General features: G+C 39.5%; 1 protein-coding gene across 2 annotated transcripts in view; it reads left to right on the top strand.

Annotated features, from left to right (window-relative positions):
• Positions 1–783: 783 nt before the first annotated feature.
• RNF43 (ring finger protein 43) overlaps positions 784–15,220 on the top strand; it is a 67,891-nt gene continuing 53,454 nt past the window's right edge. Inside the window, exons 1-2 of one of the 2 annotated variants that reach the window (XM_058676577.1) lie at positions 784–1,358; positions 2,302–3,017. In XM_058676577.1, the coding sequence (XP_058532560.1) occupies positions 2,766–3,017 (252 nt within the window). In that variant the 5' untranslated portion in view covers positions 784–1,358; positions 2,302–2,765. Of the gene's footprint in view, positions 3,018–15,220 lie in introns of both variants that reach the window. The other variant, XM_004590986.2, reaches the window with a different exon arrangement.

Below are 15,220 nucleotides of genomic sequence, written 5' to 3'. Positions count from 1 at the left end.
TGACCACAGTCAAATACAACCTGGTAAATCTGAAAAAAATGAAACATTAGAAACTTCTGCGTTCTTTCTAGTGCAAGTTTACTATAAGGACTGTAGTGCATGAATGTAAAAATTAGCCAAAAGTTAATTTTGTTTTTGCCGAAACTTTCTTCATTCAGTGTATTTTATGCCATCGCTTATATTTATGACATTTACTTAATTGGGACCTTTCATTGAGGACATAGGTCTGAACCATAGGTGCAGCGACTTTCATCTCCCAAAGTGAGAAGAAATTTAACAGGTGAGTTAGTAAGAGCCCAAGACACGTTGTGTGTGGAGAAGGCAGTCTGGGTAGCAGGCATAGAAGCCAATCAAATACTCCAATCAAAATCTCTTTATTCTGGCTTGTGGCGCCACGTGTGGGCACTGAAACCAGAAAGAAGAGAATTCATTTTGAACTTATATTTGCAAAATCTTGTATTTTTCTATTATCTGGATACCTTCTTCCCCTCTCCCCCAGTTTATTTCCTCATACCATCAATCCGTGCTGTTGGGGCAGAGTCGGCTTAGACCTGTTTGGCTCTGATGTATCATTGGTAACTTTGAAGAAAGGTGTTGAGGACAATTGCAGTTTGGTTGTGGCTCAACAGAGGGAGCAAGAGGAGCTGAAAGAGAGCGAGCCGGAGCGCGTCTGGTGAAGCGTCGTGGGCGCGCGCCGGAGGAGGAGGAGCGGGTTGAGGGGTGGCTGCCTCCAGCTGCTCCACCCTCACTTTGTCAGCAGGTAGAGAGCGTGATTGCACTCCCAGGGGAGGCAGTCGGAGCCAGCACACCAATTACAAACCACAGGCTTCCGGCTCTAGGGAGTCGCTCCAGAATTATCTTTCTGGAAGGGAAGCGCTGGATTCCTTCCGAACTTTCCAAGTCCATCCACGATTCAGAGATATTGTCCTCTCTGGGATTTTCTGTGTTTCTGGTGAATTGTTGCTGATGTATTTGCTACTTTGGTGTTTTGTTTTTGTTTCTAGTCTTTGAAGATTTGATCATTCTATTTGCTATTCTGAAAGAAAAAGAACTTTCCTTAGGAGATTTCAGAAGTGATTTTGAATCTTTCATAAATGTTTTTAGAGTTCTTTGGGACAGTAGCTCTCATCTTGGAATCAGTTTCTGCCTTTGACCTGCTTGGATTATTTTTTCAGGCTGCGGAATTTCCCGGCACCCACCTGTAGCGTTGGGGCGCTTGGTTTGGTTGCAGAGTAAGAAGGTGGAAGAGTGAACTGTACTTGGCTAAGCAACTGAAACCTTTTTAAAGCAGGATCTATAAAAGCATAATTGAATTTGTTTCGCCCCCGTGGATTCCAGTGGGCCCGACAGCACAACAGGTTTGCAGATTTCTTTTGAAATTCCTCCCCTCTCCTTCTCTGCCTCAGCAAAAGAAAAGAATCTGAATAACAGGTTCATGTTCAGTTGCTTGGCTTCCGAGCACCCATTCTGAAGACTTTATAATGTTCTAAACCTGACCTCAGCGTGCAGTGGGCTTTGTGGGTGAGGCGCACTTATATTAAGAATGAACATTTAGAAATCTTACTCTGCATTTGTGTGAAGACCCAAAGTTTCATATGTGCCTTGAAATAGCGCGAAATTAGTCTCCTCAAATTTATTTGTATTTTTTGAGGTTGTTCTATTTATGAGCCTGTGATTAATCATCGCCCTAATTCCCCTTTTTCTCCCCACCTCCTCAAGGAATTTGAAAACGTGCTAGGAAGAGTCCTTTGTTTTTCTTATGAACCTAGAAAATTACAGATTATGAGATCTGGATGTTAAAGTAGTGTCCAAAAGCATGTCATGGGAAATCACAGTGCTTGGCATTCTCAAAGTGGAGAATAAAATCTAGAATGCCTAAGTGAGAATGGAAAATGGAGATAGAAATAAATACGAATCTTAGCTGGGGAAATAATTGGAACACTAACCTTTTCACATATTCCAATTGCAGTATCTGGAAAAGGTGATGCTCAAAATTATATATGTGAAGTTAAGTAAATTAGCACCTAATTTCTAAACTTTTGGTAAAACAGAAAATATTGAACTATGTTCAGGTATATAAAATAAGGGGCCTGGAGTTTTGACTACACCCAAAATTCAGTTTAATGTGGAAGCTTTTGTGGATATATCCTGTATCATTGGACGTCTTTCAAGGTGTGCCTCAAATTTTGCTTTATTATTGCTTCTCTCATTACAAAAAAAAAATCACAACATTTCTTTAGTCACTTACTGCTGACAAATGTTGTGGCTTAAAAGGAGCATCTCCTCATTTTCTGACTGCAGCTCTTCACTCTGCCTTGACACATGGCGTTAGCTGTTTACCTTGCCTTGTTTTGTTCATGAACCTTGGTGTTAGCGCCTCAGTGACTGAATGCATATGGGAAGACCCACCCAAGTGATCTGACACAGTCACACCTCCTGATGTGACGACCTTCAATCCCAAGAGAATTTGGAAAATTTCAAAGATCAGTGTTGATAGCTTTTCTAGTCAAGAGAGAAGATGGGAGAGAATGACATACCTGCCGCAGAAGTGGGCTGAGAACGCCCTCATCTCTGCCCAATCAGGAATGCCACCTGCTCTTGGAAACAGACTTTAGAGGAAGCAAAGGCCAGCACTACGACTGGGTTTTCTGAAACTGAAGCCTAAATTCTCTTTTCTTGCACTTGTCTGGATCTGAGGACCTGCATTTGGTCTTAGCTAAAGGAAGCAGTATGTATGCCCGAAGTGCATTGCTGCAGCTGGTAGCATGAGTGGTGGCCAGCAGCTGCAGCTGGTTGCCCTCTGGCCCTGGCTGCTGATGGCTACCCTGCAGGCAGGCTTTGGACGTACAGGACTGGTATTGGCAGCAGCGGTGGAGTCCGAGAGATCGGCAGAGCAGAAAGCTATTATCAGAGTGATCCCCTTGAAAATGGACCCCACGGGAAAGCTGAATCTCACTTTGGAAGGTGTGTTTGCTGGTGTTGCCGAAATAACTCCAGCTGAAGGAAAACTGATGCAGGTGAGTGTAACTTTCTCATAGACTGCTTTCCATCTGTTTGAAATATGCCTTTTGAAGCGTATATCTCAAGTTAAGAACAAGACCCGAGCCTCTGCTGCTTAACTTTCTGTTTATTCCATCTCTGAAGGAAATTGCTTTACAGATATTTTGAAGCACATTTTTATACTCCAGAAGAAAGAAATCTTAGAAATTGTGAGGAAATAATTTACTTGTTTTTAACTGATTGGCATAGCCTTCTTAGATAATATAATACAATCTTTCTTTATAGGAAGGAGATTCTGATCACAATTTTTATATATCTAGATGGAGTGTATGAGCTTGTATTTAAGTGACCCAAGGGTTGTATTTTGCATTTTGTGTACATTTGAAGTGAGCACTGAGAAGGCTGATTTTAATGGTCAGCAGCACCCAGAAATTCTAGAATGCCCTTGAACCATAATTGATTACTGTGTCACTTTGAAAATTCAGTCAAGCTTGATTGCTGTGGCTGGCCTTATACCACGAGGGGCTCCCTATTGCTAAGCCCAAAATGGAGAGACCTGAATTACAAAATGGACACAAGGTGTAAGCCTGCCTTCCGGAGCACTTTTGTCTTGTGCACACATAATTTTATTATTTTTAAAAATGTGTTTCTAGCATTTATTTTTTATTGCTCTGTAAAAGTTTTTGGACACAATTTCTTGGGTTTGCAGGCTGTGGAGTGTGCTGTTCCTGGCCTGTCCTTTACGTGTTGGATTTATGAACTGACTGGGATCATCTCATTTCAAAAACCATTTACTTACTCTCCATGTTGGGGACAGAGCCCACAGCTGTGCCTTTCAAATGGGAATTCTGCCTTGCTCCATAAAATGATATTGCTTATTGATTCAAGTCCATTTTATGAAAGGATCCTTCTTGTGGTACCTTTTTGTTATAGGTTATAATCTTAGGAAGAATGATCTATCTCAGCCTCTAAACTCGGGTTTTTATTTTGTGATGTGAATAGACTATGACAAAGAACCAAAATGTTACATGAATTTAAGGTTTTATCTACTTAGAAAGGAAGGGAGGAAAATGAAACAAATTACAGAACTCTTTTCCAAACACGGATTTTTAAAAATATGGTTCAAGGGTTCTTCATTATGCTTCTCAGACAGTATTTTGAAGTTGGGATAAATGAAGTGGAAGAAGAATTGGGTGAAATGGAAGGTTGTGCTTTAAAAATAAATAAGCCAGAAGAGTCTATCTGAGAAAATGGGGTAAGGTTTTTTGGATTAGATTTTATCTCTTAAATTGGACTGTAGGGCAGAATTAGGAATACCTGAATGTTGAAATCACAAATAATTTAGAATCCAGCCGTTAGCACGAAAGCTTCCTTCTGCCTTGTCCCTCATCATAGCCTGAAGCTTGAGGTCTATACTCCATTTTAATTTTTATCTTAAATCAATTGACTGTGGTACATTTTACACTTTGGTACCTCTGAGATCTTCGGGCACCATCCTAGGCTTTGTGTCTTATTCATTTCCTGTGATTGCATGTTCAATGGATTAATTACAAGCTGCATAAAATAGTTTCCTGTTTTATTTTAAATTCTTTGGCTATTATCATAAAGTGTGTTTTCATGGAGGGAAAGGTGAGCAAGAAGAGCCAGCTGGTGTTCTCTTTGTCATTCATTGTTGTGTCAGTCTTGCTGTGTGTTCTCTTCCTCGGCCCTTCTCCTGACTTGCCAGTCTTGCTCATCTGGAGTTTTTTTCTTCTTTGGCTACTAACTTGAGCCTGTCGATATACATTCAGTCTGGCTTCATTGTTTTCTAAGGGGGATCCCATTGTATCTTAGCAAGGAATTCCAGACTAAAGCTGATCGTTTTATATCACCTTTTCTGTCCACACATGCTTCTTCTGGGTTATTTATACTTTTTTTTTTCAGTAGCCTCGTATTAATATCTGAGTATCCTCAGTATTGATCCTAGTTCTGTTTCTAACTGTAATCATCACTGTATTTTCTTGGTAGCCTCTTAATCAGAAATTTTATTTGAAAAAGAGCGTCTATTTCATGAACTGTTCCCCGGAGTGATATTGTTGTAGGGACACACGGTTTGCTCCTCTGGAACCCATTGTGTTTGTTCCTTCTCATACTGCATTGCAGCTCAGGTTCACTTAAACGTGGTAACGAAGCCTTCCATTTAAGTGAACTTCTCTTCAACACTGTGCTGTGTGATGCTTTCTTTTCTTAGTGGATCACTATACCCTAGTATCCAAAAATGTAAAGGTGTTCATTTTTATTGGATTTGATGAATTTTGGATAATTCTACAGATGAATTATTTTAACTGCCTGTTAAAGATTGGTTGCCTCCAAAGAGGTAGTCAGGTCTCTATATAATTGAGGATGCTATGTAATGGAAAATGCAAGGATATGAGACGAATAAGTTAATGATTAGAAAAAGAAAAAACCTTGCTGTGATTTCTGGAGTTGCCAGAAAATTGTCTGTGGAAATCAGACATTTCTTTACATTTTGCTCAATTCATTGAGCATGTGTACAGTCTTTTAAGGGCCAAATTAATTGGACTTTTATTTGCATCTCCATTTTAATTTTCTAAAGGGGAGATATCTTTTGAAAACCCAATCTATGTAACAATATAAAAGACCAAAGAATTGCCTCTAAATTAACTTTGCTTCTAATCTGCTTCATTTGATGGCTGTATATCCAAGGGCATCGAAAGCCAAGGCTTGCTGAATGTCTGTCCTCATTCTTATCCCTCACTCTATAGTCTGTCTTTGCCAACAATAACATAGATGTTCTAAGGTACATCCACAGTTTTGCAAGGTAACGTACTTCTAAATATACTAGAAAAAAAGATTAGAAGATAAATACAAAAAAAAAAAAAAAAAAGATTAGAAGAGGAAATCTGGCCTTTGCAACAAATGTTCCCTGTTTCTCAGGTCTTCTGTTTTGCTTGTCAAAACTTCTTGTCTTACTCCTGACCAATTAGTTATGCTACTTTCCTTTCTGTTTTGCCTAAAAGTTATTTTTCTGTACTGAAATATCATTTCAAACCCCTAAGCAAGTTTGCCATTGTCTTTAAAGTCTAATTCTTAGGTTTCTCCTACATTTGTCAGTCTTTCCCTGATTTTTTTCTACTTCTCTATTTTCCATTCTGTTTGTGCATTTTGCACAATCTTCCACTGCTATCTTGATCAGTATTTTCCTATTAATATTTTCTCTGATCAGTATTTCTCTAGTCATCAAGGCAGACATACAGGTCAAGGATACTTTTCCAGGTTTCCCAATTACTTGATGATGACTGATAAAGAGGACCAAGGGATAGTGACCATGACTTAATTCCATTTTAATTTCCACTTGAACATAATTTTTTTTTGTTTGCCTTTGTAGTTGGAAAACATACTGGAGCTATGTATTATTGGTTTCTAGTTTTTTCATGTGTTTATCTCTTAAAATATTTGTGACTATACTTCCAGTAGTATTATTGACACTTCTAAAAGTGATTACAATCATGTTTTTCTTCTCAACCATGTTACTCAATTGTATTTTTAGAGATATAACTCAAAGTTATCTCTTTTCTCAGCGCATAAGGGTAAGACGACCTTAGTGCGGCACTTTCTTCCTGCTCAGCTGGTTGTCCTGGATTCTCTTAGACTCTGGGATGCAGTTATGATCAAGATTAAAATGTGCTGCCCTGAGGCTCAGACCTACAGCAGGGGCAATGGTAGGTTAGCGGTTGACCAGTAACAGTGAACACCTCCTGAGTAAATTCCTCTTTCCAGATGTCTCTGCTTGCCTCTTAATTTTACTTATTAGTCAACACATAGTTATCCCATCTTTGCATTCTTACTTTACTTGTAACCAAGGCCTGGAACTTTATAATTAAAGCTTTGAACAAAGCCTAAGAGACAATCTTACATAGCAAACTGTAGCTGACAAAGTGACTAAACATAGCTTAAGGGTTTTTTCCAAAAAAAATTTTTTTTTCATTTGAAAGGCAAAGAAAGAGAGACAGTGAATGACAGAGAGAAAGAAAAAGGGATTGTTCACCTGCTGGTTCATTCCCCAAATGCCTAAAGCAGTCAAGGCTTGGCCAAGCCAAAACCAGGAGTTCAAAATTCAATCCAAGACTCCCATGTGTACGGCAGGGACCCAGACACTTCAGCCATCGCCTGCTGCCTCCCCAAGGGCACATTAGCAGCATGCTGGTTTGGAAGTCAAGGAATTAGGAATAAAACCTGGTACTCCGTTGTGGGATGTGTACCCCGAACCATGTCTTAATCCTGAGCTGAGGCAAGTGCCAAATGACTACTACTGAAAAAAATTGTTTTTTGAAGTTTTCATTTTATTTGAGAGAGATAGACGCAGTTCTGATTCTGCCACCAAGTGGTTGTGTGATTTGGATAAAACAGGCTTTACCCATTCTGAATTTTATATTCCCTGTCTTATAAACTTAAAGCCTTGAAATATAATATAATATAATATAATATAATATAATATAATATAATAGCTGTCAAATACAGTGTTTCAGTTGTGGAAGTACATTTCACTTGTATTGAGTTCTCATAATAACTTCATGGAATATCAGTACTTAGTGCTATACATGTACTGAATAGCAGTATAGGTGCTCAGAAGTGCACCTTCTTTATTTCCATAGTAGGAAGGAATGAAAACAGTGAGTCCCATCCTGAAACTGATCCGGAATACAAAAATCCTACCACCTTCTAACAGTCACTACATTCTGTTTCTCTCATTCTGCGTTTCCTTTGCAAAAATTTGCATGAATCAGAATGTTTATTTACCCAGTATCCCCTTTTCAATGTAATATCTTCTATTACCTTTCTTTTCATTTTAAAACAATTCTTAGTGAGTCAACCAATATAGGAACCTGAAGTAATGAATTTTATTTTCAAGCTTATTTATGTTTATTTGCTTGAAAGTTAGGATGATATATCTTCCATCCTCTGGATCACCTCCAAAAAGTCCACAATAGCCAGGACTAAGCCAGGCTGATGCCAGGAGCCAGGAGTTCCATCTGGCTTCCCATGTATGTGGCAGAGACTCTACCACCTGGGCTGATTCCATCTGCCTCCTATGGTGCGTGTCAGCAGGAAGCTGATGTGGAAGCAAGACTTGATCTCTGGTACTTTTATAAAGGACATTAGTACCCAAGCAGCAGCTTAACCCACTGCACTGTGATGCCCACTCCTTAGATATTAAACTTTGAAATGATATGAATTTAACTGATACTGCTTAAGTCAGAATTTCTTGTATACAGATATTTAAAAGCAGATGCTGCAATTTTTCTTTGATGCAAGCCTTTTTTTTTTTTTAAGATTTATTTATTTATTTGAAAGGCAGCATTACAGGGAAAACGAGACAGAGCTATATTCCATTTGCTTGTTTACTTCCCAGATGGCTATAATGGCTGGGGCTGGGCCAGGACAAAGCCTGGAACCTGGAATTCCCACGTGGGTGGCAGGGGTCCAACACTTGGGTCATCTTCTGCTGCTTTTCCGGGCACATTATTGGGGAGCTGGGTTGGAAGTGGAGCAGCTGGGACTCAAACTGTACTTGCATCGGATGCCAGCATTGCAGGAGGTGGGTTAATGTGCTGTGCCACAATGCTAGTCCCTGATAGAAGCTTTTTAAAGAAATATAGAGGGAATATACAAGGTGCGGTTAACTTTCATTATGCTAAAGGGGGTACAAAAAATCCAATTAACTAGTAATTGACTTTGGAATGTAATCAGAAGTGCCCCATTAGACATGATTCCTCTGTGCGCACACATGTTCTTGAGTCCCAGCACAGAACCTTCTTGAATCAACAATGGCCTTAGAAGCCTGATACCTAGAGAAAAGAAGCTGTGTTAATCATGTGTGTTAATCATGACCATTTTTCAAGTTACAATATTTCTTGAATAGTTACTCATCAAACAAATTTGTATATAGGATGTTTCTATACTTCCTATGGAAATCAAACATTTTTAAGTTCAAATTCACATACCTGGTCCCGGCACGATAGCGTAGCGGTTAAGGTCCTCGCCTTGGATGTGCCAGGATCCCATATAGGCGCTGGTTCTGGTCCCGGCAGCTCCGCATCCCATCCAGCTCCCTGCTTGTGGCCTGGGAAAGCAGTGGAGGACGGCCCAAAGCCTTGGGACCTTGCACCTGCGTGGGAGACCTGGAAAGAAGTTCCTTGCTCCTGGCTTTGGATCGGCGCAGCACCGGCTGTTGCGGTCACTTGGGGAGTGAATCATTGGATGGAAGATCTTCCTCTCTGTCTCTCCTCCTCTCTGTACATCTGCCTTCCCAATAAAAATAAATAAACCTTTAAAACAAAAACAAAAAACAAATTCACATACCTCTTTAGTTAATAGAAAGCAATGAATGAGGGCTACCACTGGTTGCTGACTGGTGAGTGTTCATTTAGCAGATACCAGGGGTAGGCATTCATTCATTGGTTCTGTAGTTATGAATGAGCAATATATTGCTTTTAGGAACCAGAATTGGTGGCAGGAGTATTGTTGGAGAAGAGAATGGGAAAGCCCCATGAGCTCACGTTCTGACCTGCATTCATTGTTGTCTTGAGAATTATTGGAGCAAAAGCATGAGTGTGTAGAGGACCTGGATGCCCCCCGACCTTTCCATTCTTCTCCCCCTCCCTGGGCTGTCCTTAGACACAGGCCTGCTCCCACCTCAGGCCCTGGCTACTTGTTAGTCCCACATCCTGAACACTGACATCCACCTGTTCTCTTCTTTTGATCCCCTAAATGTCACCCCGGGGGCCACCAAAGAGACCTTGCTAAGCCATCCTATTGTGACAGTCTCTTCCTAGTCCCAGCACCACCTCCCTCCCAACCCCCCACCCAGGACTCATATTCCCCTTCCTTACTTTATTTTTTCTTGACAAAAGTGTTGTCCTGTGACAGAATGTTTTACTTTTGTATTGTCTGCCTGTTCTCAAAAAAAAAAAAAAAAAAATCTGTGAAAGCAGGGATTGGAATCTCTTGTTCAAAGCTGTATGTTTCTGCTTTTGTATGTTTAATACTTTAGACTTAGGTTCTCAATAAATATTTATTGAATGAATATAAGAAGCATCGTGGTGGTACCGAGTAACTTTCAGAGCTGGGAGATAACTGACAGGATTTAGATTTATTTATCTTATTACATTGTGAAGTCTAAGATCCATTTTTGAGTGTTTTGTGTTTAATATAACATTCTTTAATCTTTTACTGTTCTTTTAAAAACTTTTTTTTTTTTAATTTGAAAGACAGAGGGGAAATGTTATCAACTTCTGATTCATTCCCCAAATGCTCACAACTAGGGGACTGGGCTGGGGCAAAGTGGGGAGCTGGCAAAATAATCCAGGTCTCCCACACGAATGACAAGGGGCCCATTCCTGAGCCATCGGCTAGTGCCAGCCAGGGTCTGCATTAGCAGGAAACTGGAGTCAGGACCTGGTGTCAAAGCTGCTAGACCAAATTCTCCTCTCTTTTCATTCTTCTGACAGCATCAGCCTCCTTGACTCCTTGGTTATTTCAAAATCATAAAGGTGACTGCAATGAATATGTTTCTGATGCTTCTTTACACAGAATCTATTTTTCAATAAATAACTTTTTTAAAAGATTTATTTTTTTATTTTTATTACAAAGTCAGATATACTGAGAGGAGGAGAGATAGAGAGGAAGTGGAGCCACCAGGATTAGAACCAGCGGCCATATGGGATCAAGGCAAGGACCTTAGCCACTAGGCCACACTGCCGAGCCCAATAAATAACTTTTTAATTTTTAGGAAATTTGACTTTCTAAAGCAATTTCTTTAAAATCTTATTATAATATTATATTACATACACATATATTATAATATAATATTGCAATAGAAAGACCACAGAGGATGACCCACCTGCTTTGGCCCCTGCCACCATGTGGGAGACTGGGATGGAGTTCTGGCTTCTGCATCTGGTCTGGCCCAGCCCTGGCTGCCATGGAAAGTATAATTAAAAGGTTAAGTTTATTCTGGTGCAAAAAAGAAAAGTGAAACCCAGGCATAGTTTTTCATAATATACATTTCTATGAACTTTTTGAAAACCACTTCATTTATTGAAAGAGACTTTTGAATAAGCATGTAGCCAGTGAGAGATTTTGTTGCTATTGGTATTTTTGCTGATTTTGCTGTTGTATGTTTATTGATCTTGCTGTTTCTAAAAAGTGATACAAATTCTTCTACTTTTTCTCCAAACCATCTGTAGCCTTATAAGTTGTTCTCTTTAAAAATAACAAAAATCATCTTTTATATGATTCAGGTTTTATGTTTTTTCATCTTTGTATCTTCTACTTAAAATTATATTTATTATCTGACCTGGAAATTCTTGTGGTCAGGTTTTTTTAACTTTGTGAAGAACTCTATTGCGCTATTTTGGAACTATGTTCTGTTCATTTTCCCATTCCCAAGGTAAAATACGGGTTAGGGTGGGAAGAGGAATAGTGCATTCTATTTGTGCCATACAATCATCAGATTTCAAGATAGGAAAAACACGTGGTCCAGTCTTTTCATTTCACAGGTGAAGAAATGAACCCAGAGAGATTAGTGCTTGCCAAAGAACTGCTAATCTGCTGCTCTATCTTACTGGCTAACATTTTTTTTTAGCAACAATTATTTATTTATTTAACTTTTTGTGTTACTGCAGAGTTATTTAAAAAAAAAAAAAAACAGATGTTGGCGGAGTTTCCCTCTGAATCTTCCATTAAGAAGGTATCATTATAGATTTCCACAGAGTCTCTTTTCCTCTGTAATCCCCAGTCTGGTAGAAAGCATTCTTAAAGACAAGTGAGCAAACCCTCTCTTGTGGGGATATCTCATTTTTATTCTGCCAGTCACTGCTGCCAGGTGCTCTGCTGTCCTGGATCATGCCCTCACAGTGATAGATTTTTGATGAAGTCTCGCTGAGGACCTCACCGAAAGAGAGGCTTCTCTCGTTTCCTAGGGTGTCTATTCTGTAATTCTGCTACTGGGTGCCAAAAACTGTGATGAGTACCGTTAGAATTCAAACATGAACACTTTTACTTAGTCCCACCGAGGAGACTGAACTTAAAACAGCAGACATTCATGTAATGAATGCCCGGCAAGAGACACAGACATGATTGCATTAGAGTGTGAATTTTCATCATCTCAGGAGTCATTCAATACACTGGAAATTCTAAGTTCCCTGTCACTGAAGAAAAATAAAACAAAACAAAACAAATAAAAATACAGTTTAACTCAATGAGTGACTTCAGGTAACTTAAAACTGAAGAAAACTACAACCCAAGCAGTCATAGCTTTTGACTTCTCACTGCTACTAGTTAACTAACGTTTATAATACTCCTTGCATAGTATTCCTGGATTTATAATATGTGCTTTAGAATTCTAAATGACTAGACACCATGGCTTTCTTTACAGAATACATATTTTCTAAAATGTGCAAGAATGTCCTGTTTGTTAAATTTAGCTTTAAACAAAACTCAACACATTGAAGTTCTGCTTGAATTGATCATTTCAAGTGTCTTGGTTTTTAAATTCTTCACAAACTGTATTCCATAAAAGAAAAAATAAATCCCAAGATCATTTATTGAGAAAGCAGAGTATTTGAATATCATCTGTGTTTAATGATGTTTGTTTCTAATCCTAATTTTTTTTCTGCTTTAGTCATAAAAGAGTATGTTTTTTTTTTTTTTACCAGTCTCTAAAACACATTGGGTGTAATATGAAGGAGAGTGAGACCAACTGAAGAAGAATCTGCTGCTACAGTATTGAGTTATTATCTAGTCTGAAGTTAGGAAACTGTATGGTGTACAGTATAAAAGAGAATTGTTTGGAATTGTTTAATTGCATCCTTTAGGTTTATGAAAAGTCCATTGGTGTCTTACGGCATTTAGAAAGGAAAAGCAAGTCATTAGTCATTAACTTTTGTCTGTTGGAGTGAGATTGGTTGGATAACTAGATGATATATATGATTTTTTTTCTAGCTTTAAGCTAACAATTTGCGCTTACTCTAAAAAGAGACTTAAGAGACTAAAGGGACGTGCATCTTACCTGCTTGTTATTTCTTTTTTCCTGAGATCGCACTGGTTTGGTAGCTGAAACAAACATAATGATTCTAAATTACTTAAACACACATAAAAAATTGGTAGCAGAACTAAACATCAGACTTAGCTGTATTCTGTAACTTCTGGTCCATTTCAGTTAACCAGCATGTAAAGGAATCTTTCTCTAAGAGTTTTATATGTTAAGGCATCTGCAATGGATTGAAGACCCTTATTGTAAATTCTTCATCAAGTCTGTCCCATTAATCAAACCACACAGATTTGAATCACTCACCTACACCTAATTGAATCTTAATCTTTGGAAATACCTGGAAGATCCAGAGGTAACTTAGTCAGGACCAGAGTAGTAAAAGGAGTAGGCTGAATCTGACCCTGAAATACTCTGTGGAGTTGAGTAACTGCACTAGAAATAAGATTTCAAAACCATTAGTAGGTTTTCACACATGGACACAGCACTCTAGTGTGTGTAGGCATGTGGACGTGTCTGGGAGCGGACATGGGGCCGTCTGATTAGTAACTGTGCCTTGTTATTAAACCCGTGACTTTCTGCATTGTGTATCCCCAGAGTTGGAAAACTTCCGCTGGCACAAAAAAGAGAAGGGCTGCCGCGCTGTTGCTGAGGGCCATACAGTAGACACAAAAGCGCCTTCTGAGTCCCTCAGCAGAGGGGCTTGTACAGGCAGGCCTGCTGCTCTCAAAGACTGCGCAGCAGATTCTTTCCCCAGGGGGTTTCCAACTAGTTTGCACTTCAGAAAAAACTTTTCTTTCTCCTGCTGTTCACGCCCTGCAAAGAATTTTCTTCTAACCAAATAAATTGTTTTATAATCAAAGATCCTTGTCCTTAGTTGTTGGACATCAAAGAAAGTTTGGAGGAGACTGGGGGATTATGTGAGTGCCTAGAATTTATTTTGAATGCGAACTTGCAACATTAGCAATTCCCCCAAAGAATATATGCATGTCAGAGCTGGGAGAGAGCCCAACATAGCTAAGTCTTTATTCTTTCTTGGTTGGATGGGCCCATGAGATACAAATAGGCTGAGACACATCTTACCCCCATGTGCATGATTCGTGAGGATCAGCCTGATTGGAACTCATCTTGCTCTTAAACCCGATCTTGGAAACATCCAGCACCATTGGCGGACTTGAAATGAACAAAACCATCTTTTTTAACCTTCAGTGCTTCAACTCCTGGGAATTTGGTACTTTCTCCCAGGGCAGCCGATGCTATCTCCAAAGGTTGGGAGCCACATTCCCTGCATTCCCCACTGTCACTGAGGTGTTGATGATGTCACTTTCTCCCACAAAGGAAACCCTCAGCAGCCGCAGGGCCTGAACTCAGGTTCTGGCAGGTGAAGGAAGGAGGAACTTACTTTTGGATTTAAACTGATTAAGTCTGCAGAACCACGTTTAAGTGATGGTGCCACAGCCTCATTTGCTCTGGAGCCTCGGAGAGATAGATCATTCATCATGCAAGGAGAATTAAGGCCGAGACTTTAAGAAATTATTTCTGGGGCAAAAACTTTATTTAATATGCTGGTGCATTTGTAGGACCTTGTTCTCGGAGATTTTGGATCCCTTTTAAATATTCTTTTCTGAATCCAAGAGTTGTTTTTTTTTTTTTTTCTAGGCTTTTCTGGAATTCATTTATAAATTATCTGGCTTTCCTTCTCAGAGCAGATTAACAATACAAACAAGAATTGGGCAAAAAAAAAAAAAAAGATAGGGCAGATGTCCATGGAATTGTGCCCCTTGACTGTGTGGTTGTGAACTGAAGGGAGCGTCTTCTCCAGAGGCCTTTCAGTCACTCTCTGTCCCCTCTTTGCGACCACAGAGTGATGGTTGCAAACACAATTCCAGGAACACCAAAAATGCTCATCATTTCCAACAATGGCAGCTACAGAGCCTGCACAAGGATTCCCTGAGCTGTTCCCTTGGAGCCCTTCTCACGCTGTTCTCATGGTCAGGAACCTCTGAGGACATCCTGGGAAACACGTCAGATGTCCATCTCTGACACTAGAAATGACCCTTTTATTAAACTGACATGCTATCAATCTTGAAGGAAAACTGGCTCTTTGAGGGAATCATCAGTTGAGTGTTACTAAAAGCTTTTGATGTCCTAGTTTGTACTGGGGGGTGA

This window comes from Ochotona princeps, chromosome 17 (genome assembly GCF_030435755.1).
Source record: "Ochotona princeps isolate mOchPri1 chromosome 17, mOchPri1.hap1, whole genome shotgun sequence".
Taxonomy (NCBI): Eukaryota; Metazoa; Chordata; class Mammalia; order Lagomorpha; family Ochotonidae; genus Ochotona; species Ochotona princeps.
This window is presented reverse-complemented; position numbering and strand designations above follow the sequence as displayed.